Here is a 24366-nt window from a genome sequence, read left to right as displayed (position 1 = left end):
TATACCCAAGAATATTTACATATAGGTTTGAAATATCTTCTGCTACTGTGTGATGGACAAAGGATTACTTCAATAATGCCTTTCAATTTTGTATGACATTTTCCCTCTGGGTTCCTTAATGAGACCATTTGAAGAAAAATAGAATGTAAGATGGGGAATCATTTACTGTGACCTGAGCTGGCCACATACCACAGAGTCCAAGGAGACCTTTTTATTTCTACAATGCAAAATATTTTGGAGAAATGCCATGGCCAAAGACATGCAGTCACTTGATGGTTTTTCAAGCAGGACCTTCATTACTGCCTTCTAAGTAGAGAATGTGGAGAAAATCATCATGGGGAAGTGACCATTATGGTTCATTCTGCCATATTGTTCACTTAAAGTCCCTCTTCCAGCTACTAGCACTAAGATTAACAGAGCCCCTAGAATTTGACGGAGCTGCACCCCCTTCTCTATAGGTTCGAGGAAGGAGATTTTTAAAATGCTAGCTGAACTAGAAAGGAAGATTCAGAGATTTTGAATGGAACAAAATAGCACACCAGGAGAAAATGGAAGTTTGCTAGTGTAGAAAACCCAGGATTCAGCAATATTGTGCCTCTCCAGCTCCAACAAAAAAGAAAAAAAAACAGGAAAAAAATCCATTTCACTAGAAATAGATCAAATCTGTCAGAAAGTCAAGGCAGAAATACAACGCAATCCTAGGTTTACACAGTAGCCCAAATGTTTAATGTATTTATGAGGGAACTGTCAATGAACTTTATTCCAAAAAAGAATAGCACATCAAAAAAAATGCTTTCCATTCAAAATTATCCTTATAAAAGAGGATAAAAATTCAAAGTAATGTTGGGCTTTTTGGAATGGAGTGAGAGTGAATTTTTAATATTTTAAATTAAATTTTAATCTCTTTTTACAACATCTGAATAAAGCTGTGACCATAACTTCAGCACACTTCATATGCTGGGAGGGATTTAGGGTGTGTGTGAGGGGAAAAGGACAGGAATCTTTTATTTCAGGGCTGGAGAAGGGGATTGGTCGATGGGGAAATGGCTTCCCTGGGTGACAAAGAACACCTGAGAAGGACTTAAGGAGGGTTATTTGAGACATCACTGAACTTAATAATGTGGTCAGTGTTTTGGCAATGGAGTTGTTTAGTCTCCATTTGGGCAGACACCTACAATAAGATACTTCTGCCTAAATAAGGAAATATAAGACAAGGCTTTTCAATGGAGACATCAATGTGAAATCTTGGATGACTTTTTTTGCAGCTGTAGGCAAAGAAAGATTTTAATGAGATTCTGAAGTATTTGAAACTCTTAGTCTTTGGGTCATAAAATGTCTGAAAATGCTATTAAAATGTCTCTGAAATGCAAAATTATGGGGGGAAGGGGGAAGAGTGGAGAAGTGGAGGGATGCCAAAATATTTGTTGGCAAATCCATACCTACTACCGTGGCTTCAAAGCAAATACCATTCACTTCTGTTTGTCCTATTCCCTTTCAACTTACTGACAGTGACACATTCTTAGGTTTATGTCCATTGCCAAGGGCCCCCTGTGATCCCCTGGGTCTACCTCTTGTTGTATCCTGAAATTCATGAATTCCATCCACGGTGTCCAGTGGCCAATAATGAGAAGCGGATGCTAACACCTCGAACCCTTACAAAGAAAAATAAACAAACACAGACCATTAGGAGAGCTGTCTTCACGTACTTGAAGGGCTATCACGTGGAAGAAGGATTAGCTTTCTGCTGCATGGCCCCAGAGCACAGAACCAACAGTCAAGCCAGGGGAAGCAGCAGAGAGGCAAGCTTAGGCTGGATGTCAGGAAAAATTGGCTAACAATTAGAACTATCTCAAAGTAGACTGGGATGCTTTGGAGATGATGGGTCCCAACTCACTGGAGGTCTTTAAGCGAACTTTGGGTGAGGAGAAAAACACACATACATATACACATGTATGTAGAGAAATGTATAGAAATACATACCTATATACAGTATATAAACATATATGTAGAAAAAGCTCTATATGGTCACTTATAAGGTACATTATGTGTGTTCGTTTTACAGGTACAGGTTGTACTAGGTGACCACTGTGGCCATAGGATACTAAGATCATAAATTTAACATTGAAAGGTTTACTTTGTGTTTATTAGCATGTAGTCTTCCTCGTTAGATCATAAGCTCCTTGAGGGCAGGGACTGTCTTTTGCCTCTTTTTGTATCCCCAGTGCTTAGCACAGCACCTGGCACACAGTAGGTGCTTAATAAACATTGATTGATCAGGTCTAACTGCCTCATTTTTACAGATGAGGAAACTGAGGGTGAAAAAAGATTAAATGGCTTGCCCAGGGTCACAGCTCGTATCCGACGAGGGACCTGAACCGTACTCCCTATCCATTGTTGCCTCCCATTCCATCTCAAAGATTCTTTAATTCTGATAAAGACAGAAGATAAATAAGTTTTTAGACTAATAAGAAATGATGGGGTCTAAAGGTTAGAACGCATGTAGACAATGTCTATATTGTTTCACTTAGCCAAACAGAGATAAAACTAGGAATTTTGTGCGTGGGGAAATACAACAGACCCTTTTAGACCAACTAGCTTGAAACATAAATTGGAGAAGGAGGGCACAGCAAAGGAGGCATTTCATTCCAGTCTACCATGTGGAAGCTTCCTATTTTTTCTCAGTCAGTCAATAAACATCTATTAAGTGATACTGAGGATGCAAAGAAAGGCAAAAAGCAGTCCCTGCCCTCAAGGAGCTCCCAACCTAATCGGGGAGCAAATATACAAACCGCATACAAACAAGTTATATACAGGATAAACTGGACATAATCAACAGAGGGAAGGTACTAGCATTAAAGACCAATCAGAAACAGCTTCTTGTGGAAGGTGGAATTTTAGCTGGAACCTGGGAGAATCAAATGAGTTAATACAGGAAAAGTACCATGTAAACCTTCAAGCATTCCATAAATGCTGGCTGTTACTGCTGTTATTGCCATCCAGATTCTAAGCTCTGTTGTTTCCAGGCTGCTGGAAGACTCTAAGTCTCTCAGTGGAGTCAATACCCTCAGAATTCAGCACCTTGGGTGGGACAAAGCCCCAAATGCCCCAACGTTAGTCGTGGTTGTATTCCAGGGACAGAAGAATGGATCTGGTAGAGTGTGCCTACATCTAGGTAAGGGACAGAGTGCTGGACTTGGAGTCGGGAAGAACTGAGTTCCAATCCTTCCTCTGCTACTTACTAGCCTTGTGACTTTAAGCAGGTGACTTCTCCGTCAGCCTGTTTTCTTATCGGGAAAACGAATAGGTCAGACTCAGTAGATTCTAAAATCCCTTCTAGCTCTATGTCTATGAGCTCATGATGTCAAACATTTGCAATCTATTCAGATAATTGAGTCATGTTTCTTCAGTTTGCAGTTGTCTGATTGTAGACGTAGCCTCAATGCAAGTTGAAGTAGTTCTACGAGGCAAGCTGGTTATAGCAAAGGTTAACATTGAGGCCAATCTCTAAAAAAATAGTACAACGATGTATTTGGTGTCCTGTGGATACAATTATCCTACCCCTGTAATGTTCTACAGAGACTTCAACATATAAAAGCAAACAAATAAGTGATCTATAGCTTTACCATTGCTTCCACTAACATCTTTTTTTTTCTTTTTAATTTTTCAGTCCAGACCTTTGATTTCATGGTATAGGCTAGATTGCCTTTGGGAAATTACAAAGTTCTTTCCATGACCCCAGGCTACTCCTTGAAACAAAGGTCTGTCTTTTTAATGCCAATGCTCTTACAATGCTTTTATAGGACTATAAGTCATGGGACACCATGGTGTCCAAAGAATCGAAGCTGTGGATCACCCTGGGGGCAATGGACAGGTGCATGGTGGGCATGAACAGGTAGCAGCATTTCACAAGTAAGAAAATGCCCAGGAGAAGCAGTGTAAAGGAAATCATCAAAGAAATGCCTGGCTAGGAGGGAAAAAAAGGGAACTGGACAAGTATCAAGAATGAGAGATAAGAGGTGGACAGTCCAAGTACTTTATTCATAACCAAGCAAGACCTCGTAGTACATCAGGTGACAGTGAATTTATAGGAGGGCATGAACAATAGTCACGTAGGATGGGCAGGCAAGTATTATCACAAACTGCATTGTTGGAGAGAATAACCACAAAAAATGAAACAATAGATCCATTGCAGTAATGGAGGGAACTCCTGGTATGGAACGTCCCCCTCTGCTGACACAGATCAACCACTCATCTGTAACTTAAAATTTCAAAGTTCTCCTTGTCATTAAGAGGTTAAGTGACTTTCCCTTGGTCATTTGGCTAGTATGTGTCAGACACAGGACCAGGTTCTCCTGATTCTGAACCCCTCCCTCTATCCACCATGTCATACTGACTTCCTTTTAGTCCCTTGCTAAGATAGCATTCATTCTGAGCAGAAATATATATGTGTGTGTATATATATATATATATGTATATATATATAAACAACTCTTGACTCTTTTCCCACTTCTCCAATTTCATCCTGAAAGCAACATCTGAAAAAACAATATAAGTTCTACAATGAATAGATGCTCTGCCTTCAGAGCCTTCTCTTTCATAAAATCAACTCTTGAGAGAATAAAGGTGAGCCGATTTCCCTAAACATCTTTCCCAGTTCCAGCAGGGTCACTCAGAGTTCCAGGTGGAGAAGCTAACAAAAGCCAAATGTCAGAGCGGTCACTCTTTTCTAGTGGCAACCTGACTCCCAGTTACCCAACATTGGTAGATGTTGACTAGAAGATGAAAAAAGAACAAAAAAGGGAAATTGCAGAGCAGCTGTAGGCTGCCTGGGGGTAGGAGTTAAGGCTCCTGACTTGTTCTGCTTTTTCCAAGATATGGCAGTATGAGTGAAGACAAAATATGCACATCAGATTTTTGCCATAAATGCCTAATTAGCCCAGGGGGAAGTTGTCCTCCATGCCTGTGGAATGCTTGCCCCCCTCAGGTCTGCCTCTTAGTCTCTCTTGCTTGCTCCAATCCCACACTATTTAGGGGGCCTTTCCCAGTCTCCTCAGCTGACAATGCCTTCATCTGGGAGATTACTTTGCATCTCTGTTGCATCTATCTTATTGTTATCATTGCTTAGTCATTTTTTGTCCATGTCTGAGTCTTTGTGGCCCCATTTGGGGTTTTCTTGGCAGAGATACTGGAGCGGTTTGCCATTTCCTTCTCCAGCTCATTTTACAGATGAGGGAACTGAGGCCAACAGGGTGAAGTGACTCGACCAGGGTCACACAGCTAGTAAGTTTCTGAGGCAAATTTGAACTCCTGAAGATGAGTCTTCCTAACTCCAGGTCTGGTGCTCCATCCATTGTGCCACCTAGCTGCCCATCTATCTTGCATATACCTTGTTATTTATATGTTGTCTCTTCCTTTTGAATGTAAGCCTCTTTGAGGGTAGGAATTATTTTTGCCTTTTTTTTTTGGAAGGGGGGAAGGAAAGGCAATTGGAGTTAAGTGACTTGCCCAAGGTCACACAGCTAGTACATGTGTCAAGTGTCTGAGGTCAGATTTGAACTCAGCTCCTCCTAACTCCAGGGTCGGTGGTCTATTCACTGCGCCACCTAGCTGCCCCTATTTTTGCCTTTCTTCCTAGCACAGTGCTAGGCGCATAGCAAGCATTTAATTAATGTTTTTGATTGATTGATTGATTGATTTGAGAAACAATGAGGTTGATCACATATGCTAGAAAAGAGTAAGCAAATAGACGTATGACAAAATGTCTCCTGAGGGTGAAAAAACAGGAGCGTTCAAAGATTTGCCAGATGCAGAAGGTAATCTGCCTGCATTGATCATAGAGGTCCCATAGAGTGTGTTAAAAGAAGGGTCCCCTCTTTCTTCACCTCGATAAGCATATACACATACTCCTACGTGCAGCAGATAGCTATATGGACAATTACCTGATTAATTCAGGTTTTTAAGGTTCTCCTTTTATGAAAGGATGGCGGGGTTTGCCTGGGTAGACAGATAAGAGCCCTGGTCTTCACCACTCTAGCAACAATGCGGAATGATGCAGACCACGCTGTCCAAGCAAGAATGCATCGGGTTATAGTGAGCAGAGAGAAGGCTCGCCTTGGAGCCAAGGACACCTAAGTGCTGCCTCGGACACTTATGTGGCTGTGCAGTCCTGTACAAGTCATTTAACCTCTCTGAGACTCAGTTTCTTCATCTGCAAAATAGGGATAATAATAGCCTTGATGTCACAGAGTTGTTATGAGGTGCAATTGAGATAATGGATGTACATTTTTCAAACGTTATTGAATAATAATTAGTAGCAGTATTATTATCATAGGTAACATATTATTACTATTATACTAATATATGCTATACTATTAAAATGAGATACTAGGAAGGGGCTCAGTGGCCATCCTGTTCCAACCATTCCAGAAAGGAAAAGTGGTTGTCATTAAAATAATTGCCTTTCTTTGCGGGTGTAGTCACCTAAGGGTAGGGGCTCAATTGAATCCCTAAATAAATCACTCTCATCCCACTTAAAACTTATGAAATATTCTAACCCTGATATCTGAATCAGGTGAGAACATCTCTATTGAACCAAGTAATCAATTAAAGGCATTAAGGGAGATGTGAAAAATCTTCAATCAATTTAGAAGACATGAAAGTCATTGGATGAAATTAAATGAGCTCTATAGGAAGTGTATTGGAATTGGCTTAAGAGATGCATCTACAGCTTGTGGGTCTTTATATAAAGTAGCAAGCCAGTTCAGAACCCAGGTATTTGAGGGTTCGCCATCCAACTGAACCTCTGAGAAGGAGTCACTTGGGGTAGAAGGGCAGAGAAGAGCCCTTATCTCCTCCTCCATTGACCAGAGGATGACCTTATGAACTTCTAAAGGTTGGAAGATTAGGGACTTCCCCCAGGTTTCCTAGCTTTGTCCCCAGAACAGCAGTAGCAGGGAGCAGCATCTGAATCAAAAGCAAAGGATGAACTAGACACAGAGGGAATGCAGCTTTGGGGCCACCCAGGACCTATGGAAAACTTCCTGATGGGTCCACAAAAGGAGGAAAAGGATTTCCAACAAAAGGACTTCCAGGAGCTGTGGGTTTATGCCCTTGCCACATAATCTTCCTAAACTAAGCGACTTCCCTCCAGACTCTGTATATGCTTGCAGAAGAATGTGCCCCAGGTTTGGATGAGTGATTGGATCAACTGTTCTTACTGAAACACCTCAGTAAATACTTTCTTCTTTTTCTCAGCATGTTCAAATTTTTTTAAATATTCAATATGTCCTCCCTTTGCTGCAATCACTTATTTCACATAATTTGATATTGAATTTACAAAACTTTGACATAAATTCTTTAAATCTTCATTACTAAAACATTTTTTTATCACATTGGATATTAAGCATAAATTTTATGAACAGTCCATTTTCTAAGTCTATCCTTGATTATGTCCCATAGGTTTTCTTTTTTTATTTTTAAATAAATTTTGATTGATATATTTTTGCTTTTACATGGCCTAAATTTTATCCTCCCCTCTAAGTATGTCTTCCTAAAAGCTACTTAGGTTTGGATGGCTAAGTAAAATCAGCTAATAATCAATGGAGGAAGAACACCAGTGGGGGCTCAAGAGCTTTAGTACTGGGGCAGGGGTGGGGGGAAACCTAACTGCTCAAGGGTACCCCTAAACTCTTGAAAATAAGTAGCCCAGTCACCATGAGGGTACCCAAACTATTAGTACACATTGAGAAAGGATCTCCAAAGCTTGAGCTACATGGAGGCATTAATACATACAAAAACTAATTTTAGCCTCAACTTAAGAAACTCAGTCTTCCTTTCTATTCTCTGAAAAAGTTTGATCAAATGAGCATCAGACTACTCAAGGCACTCTAATAGGCTTCAGAAGACATCTAAATCATATCAGGTTGGGGGAAAGAGCCAATATGAAGCCTTTAGATCATAAAAATCAGATTTCGTTGTCTATGGCATAGATGATACCTCCCTGTTCATAGGGATCCCAGGGATTCAAATCTATAAGGTATGGGAACTTGGAGATTCGCAACCAAGGGCTGTTAACTTAATTAAGATCCGTGGGGAGACAGAGACAAAGACAAATAAATGGAGAGGGAGGGAGGGAGACAGAGGAGAGAGAGAGAGAGAGAGAGAGAGAGAGAGAGAGAGAGAGAGAGAGAGAGGAGGGGGGGGAAGGAGAGAGAGGCAGGGGTAGAGAAAGACAGACAGACAGACAAGCCGTATTTAAGTCTAATTGGCTTCCTTTGTAATCCTATGAATTTTACTTTATGTGTTTTAAAACACTGATCTGTGAAACCAGTGCTGGGCATCATCAGATTGCCAAAGGGGTCCAGGACAGAAAAAGTTAAGAGCCTATGAGTGGTCCAACCCCTCGATGCATGACCCTGTCATAACTGCTGTCTGTCTCAGTTTCCTCACCTGTAAAGTGGGGATAATAACAGCACCTTTCTCCTAAAGTTGTTGAGAGGATCCAACAAGATACTATCTGTAAAGCTCTCAGTACAATGCCTAGAAAATAGTAGGTCTTGACAAATGCTTATTCTCCTTCCCTTTGCTTCATTGCACAGATAAGGAAACTGAGGCCCCAGGAGGGGATGTGACTTAGCCATTCCTAGCAAACCTCTTCCAAGGGAGGAGGAAGACAGAGTGCTGAGCTTTTGCCATCTTCACCGTATTTGGCCTCTTCTTCTCAGACCTGGAGCTGCACTCAGCGGGGGTTGGAGTCCCTGTCCTCTTGGAATTGGATGGAAGTCAGCTGTTCATTCCATGCCCAGGCCAGCCAACGGCTATCCAGTGAAAAAGGGTTTTGTTTTTTACATTTGTTTTTCCACTTCATAAAAAAAAGTTATCTGCAAAAGGACATGTTTATGAGCTAGAAAAATGTGATCTGTGATGACTTAGTCAATACCTCCTGTGAGTCAAGCTTAACAAGTCATCTCAGCCTCCCCCAAAATCATGACGTCCACCAGCTAACCAATGCTTTCAAACCCTATATTTCTCCATGTATTTCTAGATATCCATGTTATGTCTCCCAAGCTAACAAATGCTTTATCCTATATTTTTCCATGTGTTTCTAGATATCCATGTTATGTCTCCCAAGCTAACAAATGCTTTATCCTATATTTTTCCATGTATTTCTAGACATCCGTGTCATGTCTCCCAAGAGAGTGTAAGTCCTTTGAGGGCAAGTCAGCTTCATTTTTGGTCTTTGAATCCTTATCTGAGCTTTTCAAATAGTGGATGCTCCACAGCACTGGGGGCAGGATTTGAACCCTGGTCCTCTGACTCCAAAACCAACAATTTTTTCCCCCACTGTACCACACAACTTGCAATGTCTAATGGCCATTTCAAGGCTGCTTTCATAATTCCTTATAACCTTAGTAAGCAAGAAGGCCTCTCCAAAGGAGCTGGAAGGGACCTCCAAGGAAATCTACTCCAATCTCCCTCATTTACAAATGGGGAAACTGAAGCTCAGGAAAGTTAAGTGACTTGCTTAAGGTCATTCAGAGATGGGCTTCAAACCCAGGTCCTTTGACTCCAGAGTCAGTGATCTTATCCCATAACCATCCCATAAGGCAATTTCAACTTCCAAACATCTCTAGGGAAGTTGGCTAGAGGTAATTAGGATGGAGCATTGGGCCTGGAGTCAGGAAGACCTGAGTTCAAATCCTGTCTCAGTCACTATCTGTGTGACCCTGGGCAAATCACTTAACCTTGTCTGCCTCAGTTTCCTCAACTGTAAAATGGGAACAATAACAGCACCTACTTCCCAAAGTTGTTGCGAGGATCAAACGAAATGATGTTTATAAAGCGCTGAGTGCAGTGCCTGGTACGTAGTCAACACTTAATAAATGCTTGTTTCCTCCCTTGTAGGGAAGTGGGGATCTGACAATAATCTAGCTGGTCATGCCAATGTCGACTAGCAGACTAAATAATTCAGGATAAAAATATCCACTTGGGCACTAGAATTGCCCAGATTGATCATTTTAGCTGGATCGCTACCAAAATGCCAGTTCTGTCACCTCCAGGGTCAAACATAAACTTCTCTGTTTTGCTTTTAAAGCCCTACACAACTAGATCTCATCCTAACTTTCCATTCTCCTTCCTCTTTACTCCCGGGCCCCATACTCTATAATGGAGCTACACCGGCCCGTTTCCTACCCCTCATACACAACACTCCACGACCCACCTCCACACATTTGCACTGGCTGTCTCCCCTGCCTGGAATGCTCTCCCCGCCACACCTCTGGCTCCTGGCTTCTCTGGCTTCCTTCAAGACTAAGAAGAAATCCCACTTTCAGTGGGAAGCTTTTCCCAGTATCTCTTACCCCAATCCCACCACCTTCCCCTCTAGTGACTACCCTATACCTGGGATAGAGAGAGAGACAGACAGAAAAAGAGAAACACATGGACAGATGAATAGTTATAATATATAATATAGATAGATATAACATGTAGTAAAGGAGATATAGTATTGATAGGTAGAGAGGACAGAGAGAGAGATGGCTAGATATAGTATATAATATAGATACAGTATATAGTATTGAAAGAGAGGAGAGAGAGACAGATGAATGGATAAATAGATATAGTATAAAATATGGATAGATATAGTATACAGCATAAAAGACATAGTATATAGTATTGATAGGGAGAGAGGAGAGACAGAGACAGAGACAGAGACAGAGACAGAGACAGAGAGAGATTTGCATGCTGTCTCCCTCATTAGAATGTGAGAACCTTGAGGGCCGGGAGGAGATTTTTGCTTTTCTTTTTATCTCTAGCACTCAGCACAGTGCCTGGCTCATGGCAGATATATAATAAATGCTGACTGACTGCCTTTCCTCAGCACTGCACAGATACAGTCACAGTATTTGCCATCTCAAAACATAAACAAGACATCGGTCATCTAAACCTGAAATCAAAACAACAAATATTTATTTACTGGGAGCCTACTACAGACAAAGCATTTTTGCTTGGCATTGTAGCAGACAAGGGCAATTGCGGAAAGGTTCTGCAGATTTCTAGAGTTCCTCTTTTGTGCTCACTAACCTTAACTTTCAGAAAAAGAGTGTAGTGAGGAAAAGCTTTGGATTTGGTGTCAGATGACTCGGGTTCAAATCTTAGCTTCCTCTCCATTGTTACTGGCCCTGAGGCGAAAGAGAACAAATCTAATCCCTCTTCCACAGAAGAACCCGAAGACAATGACTATGTTCACCCCCAGTCTTCTCTTCTCCAGGTAAAACATTCCTATTTCCTTTAGCCCATACGCATTTGGCTCAACTGGAGACCCTCAATCATTCTGGTTCCCTTCATCATGAAATCGTAGACTCCGTATTTGTAGATGAAAATTATGTTTAATTAGGTCTAATGCCATATCTAACCCTAATTCTGAGGAATTCACATAACCCAGATCCCATCTTGAATATCCTCTGCTCTTCTGGAAAATCATTAAGAAACAAACATCCTGGACCAATGGGATCTTAACTGGTGGGCAGGCTGTTTAAACCCCAAACTCAAACTTAAGCAATGGGAAAGTTAACTATAATAATTATAATAATAACCAACATTTCTGTAGTGCCAGGCACTACAGAACAACAACCCTGGGAGGTAGGTGCTTTATTATCACCATTTTACAGACGAGGAAACTGAAGCAAACGGAGGTTAAGTCACTTGCCAGGGTCACACAGCTAGGAAGCATCTGAGGCTGGATTTGAACTTAGATCTTCCTGACTCCAGGACCAGCGTTCTGTGCACTATGGTGCCACCTAGCAGAGACCACTGAAAGCTAGAGAGAAGTAGGCTTCCTGTGATCCAAGAATGTATTATTCATTCATTCAACACGCACTTATTAAATGCCCTTTGTATGTAAAGAACTGTGGTAGGGAGGGAAAGCACAAACATTAGAATATGACGATATCCCTTCCTTTTCGTTTTGCTGTGTTTTCCCAACTCCTCCAAACTATTTTTAAAACTCTCATTCACATATTGAAAATCAGAGTTGGGATTGGGGTCTTGAGCACTGCATTCAGAAGAACCTGAGTTCAAGTCTTGGCTTTGTCGCTTACTTGTTGTGTGACCTTGGATAAGTCATCCAACTTAATGGAACCTCAGTTACCACATCTCTGAAACACAGAGTTAATCCTTGCTCTATCTACTCCACAGGCTTGTGGGAAATGGACTCTCTGTCCACAAAAAAAAGCATTATATAAATATCAGAGGCAGTGAGGCATAATGTTGTTGACGTTGTTTGTCCTTCGTTCTTGAGGAGGACCAATGACATCAGAAGGTAGATGTCTTGACTTGCAAGTGAATTGACTTTAAGTGAGGCAGGGTCATAAGCCTTCTCCAGAGTGACTAGAGTCCACTGGCAAGACATAGGTCAAGATGACTAGCAATGGCCCCCCAAGGCATAATTAATAGACTGCTGGACATGGAGGTGGAAAACTGTGCGAATGAATCCTGCCTCAGACACTTACTAGCTGAGTGAGCCTCGGTTTCCTCACCTGTAGAAGGTGGGAGGTAAAATGCCCCTTGCCTCTCAGGGTTTTTGTGAAGATCATTTGTACACCTTAAAGCCTATGAGAATGGTGGCTTCTATTGTTACTATTATCCCATACATCACCAACATACCAAACGGCAAAGAGATAGGTACATTTCATTTTTTTCTATCGATTTCTATTATGCTCCGATGGAGCAAATCTCAGGTTGTACCTTCAGACCTACAGCTCATAAACATATTTTAGAACTGTGCAGGGTTCCCTAGATGGGGATTCACCTGGCAAGAACTGCCTCCATTTATTATGAAAATAGCCTCCCTTTGTAGGTTTGTAAGGAAATGTGGTAGATTCACATGAGAAGTGGTATCCTATGGTTGTCCTCTCCCTCGGCACTTTCATTGGGATCGTGATTTGAATACCTGAAGCAAAGCCAAGAAAGGCCCAGCAGACCTGTCATGCCATGAGAAATGTCAGAGGGTTCTGGGAACATGGTACCAGGGAGAGCTACCGTGGTCACCCTTCCCAGTGCCACGCCCTGTCATCGATCACCCCCTAGAGCTTCAAACCAATGCCAGTGAGAGAACAAGGCATGCATCCTGTACACAAAGAAATGTGGGGAAAAGCCAGCGAAGGGGGTGAGGGGAGGGGGAGGGAATGACAAAAAAAATAAAAGGAGAATGTGGCAAACTAAGTAACAAATGAAATCTTAACCATAATGAGGTGCTAAGAAGCACCACTACGGGATTGACACTCCCAGATCCGGAAAGGAGGCCCTGGGAAGATAAGTTCTCCTACTAGCATATTATTTATGGCCTTTTCCCATCGTGTGTGTGTGTGTGTGTGTGTGTGTGTGTGTGTGTGTGTGTGTCTCCTCAGTGACTAGGGAATTAGAGATAGTTTATTTCTCCTCTGACTGGCAAGAGTCCAGAGAGTACCTTAGTAACCTCCCAGACTGGCAAGCAACCAACATATATGGAAGGTAAACAGGCTGACTTTAAATGATGTTCTCTCCTGCTTCTCCTCCTACCTGTCTCAGTCTCCTTTGATGGATCTTCCTCCAAGCCACACCCAGTAACCTGGATGTTGTCCAGTGTCTAGTCCCTGGGCCTTCTTCTTCTCTTCCTCAGCGCTCACTCTCTTGTGACAGGGATCCAACAATCATCTCCATGTAGATGATTCCCTTTATCTTATAGCTTTCTGGAAGAGGCAGCTCAGGTGCCATTTTCTGTATAAAGTCCTTCCTCCTTCCCCCACAACTGCAGGGGTCCTCCCTCTCTAAGTCACTTGAATTTAACTACTTTGGGTACATTTAACGTGTATGTATTTATTAACTTTATGATTTATATACACTTTGGGAGGGGGGAAGCAACAGGAGTTAAGTGACTTGTCCAGGGTCACACTGCTAGTAAGTGTCTGAGGCCAAATTTAAACTCCAGGGCTAGTTGCTCTATCTACTTTTATTTGCTTGTACATATGTATTTAAGGTACTTTTTGGATATCCTTAGAATGTAAGTCCGTTGCAAACAGGCTTTATTTCATCTTTGCATTTGTACTTTGTACTACCAAAGCCTACCACAGTGCCTAGATGCTGGCACACAGTAGGTACTTAGTAAATGCTTGTTGATCATTGATATATACTCAGTGATATATATTCAGCCCTAATCTCTCCTTTGAACTCAAGTCCTTTCGGACATCTCAAACTGGACGTCTCATAGGCATCTCAAACTCAATATGTCCAACACAGAACTCATTATCTTCCGCCACCCCCAACCTTCCCATTACTGTCAAAGGCACCATCATTCTCCAAGTCATGCAGGCTCCTGACTTCATTGTCATCTTTGACTCCTAACTCTCATTCATCCCACATGACCAATCTGTTGTGACATCTTATCCTTTCGCAACATCTCTCATGTACACCCCCTTCTCTCCTCTGGCACTGCCACCACCCTGGTGCAGGCCCTTTTCATCTTGTGCCTGGATTACTGCAATAATCATTGCTGGTGGGACTGCCTGCCTTAAATCTCTCCCCACTCCAATTCATCCTCCAATCCAAAGTGACTTTCCTAACACAGAGATCTGTCCAAGTCATTCCCCTATCCAATAAACTTCTGTGGCCCAATATAATATGAAGAACACTTTACCCAACATAAAAGCGGCTAACCTTTGATTCAGCAATCACACCACAAGAACTTCACCCTCAGAAGATCAAACACAGTGGGAAGGTTCCATTTGTACCAAAATACTTAGAGCAGCATTTTTTTTGCAGTGGTCAAAAACTGGAAACAAAGTGAGCGCCATTGATTACAGAATGGCTGAACAAATTATGATCTATGAATTTGTTGTCAGTTGTTTTTCAGTTGCATCCAACTCTGTGACCCCATTTGGGATTTTCTTGGCAGAGATACTGGAATAGTTTGTTATTTCCTTCTCCAGCTCATTTTATAAATGAGGAAACTGAGGCAAACGGGTGAAGTGACTTGCCCAGGGTCACACAGATAGTTAAGGGTCTGAAGTTGGATTTGAACTCAGGAAGATGAGTCTTCCTGATTCCAGCCCCAGTGCTCAAGCCACTGTGCCACCTAGCTGTCCAGGTCTATGGATAGCACAGAATATTATTATGCCATGAGAAAAAAACAACAAACCTGAAGTATTCAAGAGAAGCATAGGAAGACTCGTACGAACTGGTATACACCAAGAGAACAGGATATATACGATGACCACAACAACTCTAAGAAAAACAAAACTAAAAGCCCTCTGAATACAGAGCAATGAAATGGCCTATGTTGATTCCAAAAGGCAAATGATAAAATATATGTCCTCACTCCATCAGCAAGCAGTTATAAAGCACCTACTATGTGCGGACTGTCCTCTGGGGATACAAAGACAAAAATAAAACAGTGCCTATCCTCAAGAATCATACATCCTATGAGGTGAAATAATCATTAAGCACTGATGAGGTAGCAGCCACCGTGCTTGGGATATAATGGCAGGTGTGAAGCAATCCCTACCCTCAAGAAGATAACACGCACAAATACACATATACGAAGTTTATTTGGAACAAGTACGAGGCAATGAAGGGGAGAAGATTGCAACTAGGAAAATCAAGGAAGGCTTCATGTAGGAGGTGGCTTTGAGGGAAACTAGGAAAGAAACAGAGAAGTCACAGGATCACAGAAGGGACCCTAGAGGTCAATGGGTGTAGCCTCTTACATTTTACAGATGAAGAAACTAAGGACTTGTCCAGGACCACACAGCTGGTAAATTTCTGATTAAGCCTATGTTGCCAGACCCCAATCCATTGGTTCCTTTGCTAGAGACTTATTGGAGTAAAGGGTACTGAGAGATGAAAGCAATATTTTGTTTAAAAGGCATTGGTGTACTTTTTTTTGAAGAGGGAGAGAGAGAGAGAACATAAGGAAGTTAATGCCATACCCTCTTGGGAAAGAAGAAAGGATCTAAGTCAAACCATAACTAGTAATTCTAGCACCCAGGGCAATTACCACAAATTGTGCCTTTCAGGAAAGTAACAGGGGAGGCACTTTAAAATCAACTTTTTAAAACAAAATCACTTGGGAGAGGAAAGACCTCAAACCTCAGGATATAAGGCCATGAGGTAAAGAAGTGGGGTGGGGAGAGGGAGAACAAAGACAGCCCACTCCCTTCTCTAGACACCAAGGCCACTGCTAGGGAGGCCACCCCTGGGGAAGAGAGTATGGTTGGGCAGAGGGAGAGGGCCACTGGAGGGATGATGTACCACTTGACAACTTCCTAGTTCCTACTCATCATTCTTGCTAATTGGGTGCCAAGAGTTGTTGTTTCTATCTGATCAAGAAGGGCGCCTGTCAGTACCCTCTAAACTTTGGACCCATCCAAGAAAGCCCCTTATGGATCTAAGAAGCACTTGAAAAAAAAGAAATGTGACCTAAGAAATCAGGGGAGTTTCTCTACCTCTGTTGTCAAGAGAAGCGAATCAAGGCAGTGGAAGCTGCCTCCTCACACAGCATGCTTGAGCCATGTTTAAAATTCACAGGTTCAGACTCAGTGGCTAACAACTGTGTCCATGATACCCTGAGGAGTTGCCCTCAGATCAATCATTCAATCAATGGACAAGAATTTTTTAAATACCTACTATGTACCAAGCACTGCACTAGGCACTGGAGGAATCTCTCAGAATTGTGAACTCTAAGAGAAAGTACTGAGAAACGGAGCAAGAGAAGAGAGAAGAAGGAGCTCATATCTTTGGGTTGGCCATTAAAAGCTTGTCCCCCAGAAGACAAGTTGAAGGTGGAGACAAGGAGCAGAGCTTCCCAGACAGCTCTCTTCAACATCAGAACCACAACGCATGAACAGATGAGATGAGATTGTTGTTCCCTAAATGCTAAAGCAACATAGTCCAACCACCTTCTTTACAGGGGAAGACGCTGAGGCTCAATAAAACTAAGTAACTTGCCCAGTAGCACATAGGATATAGAACTTTAAACACATTATATTATATTATGGAAGCCTCATCGCAATCTTGTAGCATCCTCATCATATAGGTAGGTAGGTAGATAGATAGATAGATAGATAGATAGATAGATAGATAGATAGATAGATGGATGGATGGATGGATGGATGGAGGAATGGATGGATGGATTAGATAGATAGATAGATAGATAGATAGATAGATAGATAGATAGATAGATAGATAGATAGATAGATGGAGGGAGGGATGGATGGAGGGATGGATGGATGGATGGATTAGATAGATAGATAGATAGATAGATAGATAGATAGATAGATAGATAGATAGATGGAGGGATGGATGGATGGATGGATGGATGGATGGATGGATGGATGGATGGATTAGATAGATAGATAGACACACAGACACACAGACATACATATGTAAGTATATGTATATATGCATGTATATATATGGAAATCGAGGCTTAGCGAGGTCATGGGATTTCTTTGTTATAGGCAGCTCCCATTAAAGAAGCTCTCTCTACAACTTATGGTCTTATACAGTTGCATGGTGGGGGAGGGGGAGATTGATAGGTTAAGTAATCTGTCCAGGGTCACAAAGCCAGTCTGGGTCAGAGTCCGCACTTGAATACCAGCCTTCCTGACTCCAAGGCCGGGCTATCTATCTACTCTGCCATGCCTCCTCTATCAGACGCAGAGAGGTCACAGGATCGAGGGGTGGCCATATTATCCAGCTCCCCTAACTCTGCAGATAAGGAAGCCAGGCTAAGAGAGGGGTGCGCATGGTCACATGGCTAATAAGTAAAAGAGTTGGGATTTGAACCCAGGCCGTCTGGTTCCAAATTAACCCTTCTCTCCAACACCCCAAAATGATTGTCACACTTACCTATGCAAGCTCCCTTCAGCCCATAGTAAATTTATGTGAAAACATACCATGGTAATATTATATAATATAGTATGTAATATATCATATGATACAACATATGACATGATAACATAACATTAACATAGTAATATATCATATCATATAATCATATATTATATTAATGTAATCATACATTCTGTTCAGTTGTGTCTGACTCTTCATGACCCCATTTGGGGTTTTCTTGACAAAGAGACTGCAGTGGTTTGCCATTTCCTTCTCCAGCTCATTTTACAGATGAGGAAACTGAGGCAAACAGGCTTAGTCACTCGCCCAGGGTCACACATCTAGTAAGTGTCTGAGGCTGGATTCGAATTCATGAAGATGAGTCTTCCTGACTCCAGCCAGTGCTTTGTTCACTGTGTTGATTTTATATTCATACAATAATAACTAGTATTTCTATAGCATTTACTATGTGTCAAGCCGTGTGCCAAATGCTTTTTAAATATCATCTTACTGATCCTCACAACAACCCTGTGATGTAGGTGCTATTATTATCCTTTGTTTAACAGTTGAGGAAACTAAGGCAAACATCAAGTAAGTGACTTGCCCAAGGTCATACAGCTAGTAATTGTCTGATGCTTCATTTGAATTCAGGTCCTTGTAAGCTCCCTAAATGGCCTCAGTCATAGATTCAGAGCTGAAGTGGACCGCAGATATCATCTAAATCCAACCACCTCATTTTATAAATGAAGAAACAATTCCAGAGAGGGGGAAGTTATTTGGCGGAGGTCATACCAGGGAATCAAACAGCTGTAGCTGGGATTTGAATCTGCATCCCTTGCCTTCAGATTCTAGGCTCTGAGTGCTACCCGGGGCTATCTTTCTTTCTTGGTGGGACACTGACATTCACCTCTGCCGACAACAGCAAGACTTGTTCCGTGTTCCCTTAATTAAGGTAAGCCAATCGACCGAAGAGAAATTGTGGGCTATGGCTGAGCTAGAAATGTATCGTCAACACAAAACTTTCGGTTTCTAGATTACCACAACTCACCTTTGGACACCAGCACGTAGAAAGTTAAAAAAAAAAAAAAACAACCCAGGAAGACCGGCCAGATTTGAACTGTTCAAAGCCATATTGAAAGCACCATGAGGCTCAGAGTTGACATCATGAATGTGTATGTGCATGGAGTCTCATTTATACACACACACACACACACACACACACACGAGCTTAAAGAACAGCACATGGAAAACTTCGGAGGAACATTCAGCGAGAGAAAAACACGCTTGACAAACCGACCCCTCGGTCACAAGATTTCATATGACAGGACACAGGAGAAAGTTCTCTGGACAAAGTGAGCCCCCCAGTCACCGGATCTGAAGCGAGGCGCAAAGCACAAAACAGAGGAGTTAGAGGCGGGCTCAGACACGAAGCAGCAGGACACCAGAGAAAGAAGATGAAATGGTGGTGGTCCCAACATTCCCCAATTCATCTCGGCATTAACAGCCACAGATTTCTGGGGCTTTCAGGGACCATCCTGCTTCAGCAGAAGTTTGGGGGGTTGAGCGATAAAGATTGTCTCTCACCTGGATGTCCCTGTGCTGGAGGATAATTTCCAGATACCTGCACATACACACACATACACAAAAAAGAAAAGAAAGGATTGCATTGTATAGTAAGACAGAGGGCAAAAATAAAGAAGTCTTGGTAAAATTCTGGGAAAGCCCCACCCCATCCTCCATGCTGTCACCCTTTTGGAAATTACCTGCTCTTCCAAGAACAAAAAAAGCATCCACGAATACCAACAGAAGAAAGACAGCAGCTTCCTCATGGTGGTCTTCCCAAAGATTTGAAAAAAGAAAAAGTGAGTCAAGCCAGATTCCGGGGAGGTGGGTTACTGAAACCCAAGTTTGTTTGTTTGTTTGTTTAAAAATGTTAATTTTCACTTCCTTGTGAAAAGGGCATCTTCACAGAGGTTCAGAAAATTCATTTCGGAAGTACTCCCGGTCCCGTTGGTTGTCTGGAGGCATGGATGGGTGTTTTCAAAATTCAACAACTTTCAAGAATCGACAAATGCTTTACCATGACTAGAGAAGCTGAGGAATGTGGCAAGAATCAATCCAATTCCAAAATGCACAGTTCCCCAGAAACAATTCCAAAAATCTTCCTGTGCTCGGTGCCAAGGAGAGGTCTCTCTCATTCAGCATGTGGTTTCTTGTCTCTTCTGTAGCGTTCAGGAGCACCCTGTCTATCCAGCTGAGGTTCTGAGTTATTCTTTAAAAAGGAGGGAATGGGGGGAGAAACCCCTTAAGGAACTTTTTTCGCAGAGTTGCTCCGGCTTCCTCCAGAGCAGTAGAATTGAAATGATTTGCTAAGTCCTTCTCTGTCTGGCTCATGTTTGCACCTCCATCCCAGATCTCGTTGGGTGGAGAGAAAGTCTGAGTGATGTCATGTTCTCTCCTCAAACTTTGTCCCATTCTGTTTCTCTATTTATATCTTGTTGCTGCTGTCTCCTTGCTGGGTCCTAACACCAGTCTGTTAAGAACAATTGGAAATGTTTGAAGTCTCTTGGGTTCAGAAAGCAGACCAGAGAGCACAACACTGGAGGGGGAGAAGGGAGGAGGTGCGCTACCCCCCAGCTAGCTCACTCAAGCCAGCATAAATATTAATAAATATTTCAACTTAAAGCAAACATAAAAATCTATTTAACTGAAAGTTTTGTTTGGCCGAAGAAAGAAATAAGGTGATACTCTGGGGGAAGAGACACCAAACCCATGCATCCTTCGCTGACCAAAGTGTTGGCTGCAGTGCAGTACTTAACCCTTTGCCTGCTCAGGGAATTCTATCTCTGAGTTTTCGTTCCAAAACTATTATTATTAGCTCTTATGTCTCATAATTCAAAGCACCTAAGAAAGTGTCAGGTATCCTGGATGCTATTTGCAGGAAGACCTAGAGCAAGCCCCTTAGCCCATCTGTGCCTAAGTTTCCCCAAATATGTTCCCCAACGGTGTTATCCACTCAGAAAACAGCCCTCTCTCCACTACGCTCTGGAAGACATTGGTTATATTTTCAGTTATGTAAGTTCCTAGAAGTCAGCATGATACAGTGGAAGGAGAATTGGCTCTGAAGTCAGAGGATCTGGGTTCAAATTCCCCCTCTGATGTTCATGCCCAAGTGAGCTTGAACAAGCTACTTAATCACTATGAGCCTCTGTTTCCTCATCTGAAAAATAAGGGATCTGAATGGGGACTAGATGACCTCTGAGGTCCCTGTGGGTGCATGAGCTGTGAAGGGAAGCTAGGTGATGACATAATGGACCTAGTCAGGAAGACCCGCATTCAAATCCTACCTTAAACACTTATTAGATGTGTAACAGTGGGCAAGACACCAAACCTCTCTGCTTCATCTTCTGTAAAATTGGGGGAGAGGGGACAGAATGATAATATTGCCTACTTCCCAGGGTTATTTTGAGAATCAACTGAGATAAAACCTAAAGCAAATGACAAACCTTATCAGTGAATTTTGATCTTATGACCATCAACAAGCTTGATTTGATTAATAAATTAAAAGCATTAACAAAACATTTCTTGTTGTTGAGTCATTTCAGTCGTGTCCGACTCTTTAAGACTTTATTTAGAGTTTTCTTGGCAAAGATCCTGGAGTGGTTTATCATTTCCTTTACCAGCTCATTTTATAGATGAGGAAACTGAGGCAAACAGAGTGAAGTGACTTGCCCAGGGTCAAACAGCTATTAAGTCTCTGAGACTGGATTTGAACTCAAGAAGATCAGTCTTCCTGACTCCAGGCCCAATGGTCTAGGCACTATGGCGCCACCTAGCTGCCTAGAAACACCTACTCCTAGGTGCCAAGAAAAGATGCAAAGACAAAAGTGAATTGTGCCTGCCCCCAAAGAGCTTCCATTCTATGAAGGGGACAACATAGTTGATATTTATTTACACAACATTTTTCGAGCTGGCAGAGGGCTTTATATTCATCATCTCATTGGATTACTCCTTCCTTCCCAAAAGTCAGAGGGTGTCACCTCACTGGCTTCAGAAACTCATCTTTTGTCCTCACTACAAGACTGGAGTCGGGTTACATACTCTTTCTCTGAAAGTTTCGCTGTGGCAAAATTGCTTTTGGCCTTCGACCCTGTGTGAGTTAATGACCTTTAGTTCTCTCCGCAGCTGCCACCCACTTATGGGAGAGCTCATTTGTACCCACTCCCCACCACCCACCACGGATTTTCCAGCAAGTTTTCACTTCCCCCTACTGGTTCTCAAGGGGAAGAGAAGCAACAGGGAGAGAAGAAGGTAAGAAGGGAGGGAAAAGCAGAGCAGGATGTTCCCTACAGAGAAGTAAATACAGAACACACCCCCTACCAGACTCCTCCTCCCCATCATGGGCTTCTCTAGATCTCTCTCTCTTTTTCTTGTTCAGTTAAGGAAGTTGTCATCAAATAAGATTTATTACCCTCATCCCCGGGACAGCAGGATGTGAAATTCTATACAAAACAGATTGAGTGCAAGAAGCATTTATTAAACAACTACTGTGTACAAGATGGTAGACATTGAGAGAGGAGAGATGAGAGAGAGAGAGAGTGAGAGGGAGAGAGAGAGAGAGGGAGAGAGAAGAGAAGAGAAGAAGAAAGAGGAGGAGCAGGAGGAGGGAGAGACAGAAAGGGAGAGAGAGACAAAGATGGGGGAGAGAGAGAGAGAGAGACAGAGAGACAGAGACAGAGAGAAAGAGGGAGAGAGAGAGAGGGAGAGAGAAGGGAGAGAAAGATTGGAGAGAGAGAGAGGGAGAGAGAAAAAGTAGGCTTTGGAGCCAGGAAGACCTAGGTTCAAGTCCTGCCCCTGACACATACCGACAAGTCATTTAACCTCTCAGAGCTTTAGGCAGCTCTCTAAAACTATAATGTACTATGGATTTTTTTTTGTTATTGTTCTTGTTTGGTTATTTTTCAGTCATGTCTGACTATTTGTGATCTGTTTGGGGGTTTTCTTGGCAGAGATTCTGGAGTGATTTGCCATTTCCTTCTGCAGCTCATTTTACAGATGAAGAAACTGAGGCAAACAGGGTTAAGTGATTCACCCCAGGGCCACATAGCTAGTAAGTGTCTAAGGCTGGATTTGAACTCAGGAAGGTGAGTCTTCCTTACTCCAGGCCCAGTGCTCTATCCACTGTGCCACCTAGTACTAGGGATACAAAGGGTTTTTTTTTTTTTTCAATGAAATAGGCCTAGCCCTCAATGAGCTTACATTCTACTGTGGGGATTCAACATGTACACAGATATGTAAGCACAAGAAAGGAAGCACAGAAGTGGGGGAGAGGAGAGGAAGGGGAACAAACGGACAACCAGGGAAGACTTCATGGAGGAGAAGATACCTGAGCTGAGCCTTGGAAGAAGTAAAGGATTCTGATAGGCAAAGGGGTGGAAAAAGTGAATTCCAGGCATGAGGAGTGGGAGGTGGAAGGAGCAGTCAGAGCAAAGAAATATATATCCTCTCCACTACCACCCCCTTTCATAAATGAAGAAGTTGAGGATCAGAAAAGAAAAATAATCACTGAGAGTCTCCGTGGTCCTTGGTTTCCTCATCTGCACCATAAATAACCTCTAAGGTCCCTTCTGGGTCTGGATCTATGAATAAAGACCACCTTCCAGACTGGCAAAGTGCCTTCTGTACATACATAATTTCATTTACACCTATTAACAACTCGGAGGCAGGCGATCTGATCATCCTCATTGACAGAAGAGGAAAAAGAGGTCAGCAAAGTGAAATAACACACTCGGAATCACACAGCCATAGATATCAAAGGCTGGATCCATACCCAGATCTTTCTGACTCCAAGTCAAATGTTGTTTCCACTACATTGCACTGCTTCAGTACCTGCCCCCACTCCATACCTCCCAAAAAAATCCCTCCAATCCTAAAGCTAGGAAGTGTCTGAACTATAAACTCACCATTTGGTAACTTCTGGTAGTAGCTAATTATCTGTGCTAACGAGTGCTGAGTTCCGTTGTTTCCAGGACTGTCAAGTGCTGCCAACGCTCTTTGAAATATAAGCACTTTGGGAGAAAGACCCTGTTGCCTCGCCCTAGTTATGGCACTGACTTTAACCAGGTCTTCTGGCTCCAATCCCACTTCCCCACACTGCTTCTCATAAACACGGCTGATGTCACTCCACCGAGGGGGCAAGGGGTGCTACAACAGCTCCTTAGCATGGTGAATGCAGGGAGAGAGGAAACTGTGAGGAAACTTAGACTACACTTTTTTGTTCAGGGGCAGGTTTCTCAGGGCCAAAGTTTCCCAGGGCTCAAACAACTGTCTTCTTCCCTTCTCCCTTGAGAAAGTTAAGCAGCGTGGTTCAGTGGAAAGAGGCCAAAGAAATGGATTCAGATTCTGCCTCTGAGACAAAACTACCTGTATGACCTTGGGCAGGTCACTTAAATCGCAATGGCACTCAGTCTCCTCATTTGCAAAATGGGAGGACAGCTTGAACTG

General features: G+C 42.5%; 1 protein-coding gene across 1 annotated transcript in view; it reads right to left on the bottom strand.

Moving 5' to 3' along the window:
* ADGRD1 (adhesion G protein-coupled receptor D1) overlaps window positions 1-20209 on the bottom strand; it is a 477959-nt gene extending 457750 nt beyond the window's left edge. Inside the window, exons 1-3 of the mRNA XM_036742325.1 lie at window positions 19626-20209; window positions 19447-19483; window positions 1569-1652 (exon numbers count right to left, since the gene is read on the bottom strand). Of these exons, the coding sequence (XP_036598220.1) occupies window positions 1569-1652; window positions 19447-19483; window positions 19626-19691 (187 nt within the window). The 5' untranslated portion in view covers window positions 19692-20209. The remainder of the gene's footprint in view (window positions 1-1568; window positions 1653-19446; window positions 19484-19625) is intronic.
* Window positions 20210-24366: the final 4157 nt, after the last annotated feature.

The sequence above is a fragment of the Trichosurus vulpecula genome, chromosome 1 (assembly GCF_011100635.1).
Source record: "Trichosurus vulpecula isolate mTriVul1 chromosome 1, mTriVul1.pri, whole genome shotgun sequence".
In the NCBI taxonomy this organism is placed as follows: Eukaryota; Metazoa; Chordata; class Mammalia; order Diprotodontia; family Phalangeridae; genus Trichosurus; species Trichosurus vulpecula.
This window is presented reverse-complemented; position numbering and strand designations above follow the sequence as displayed.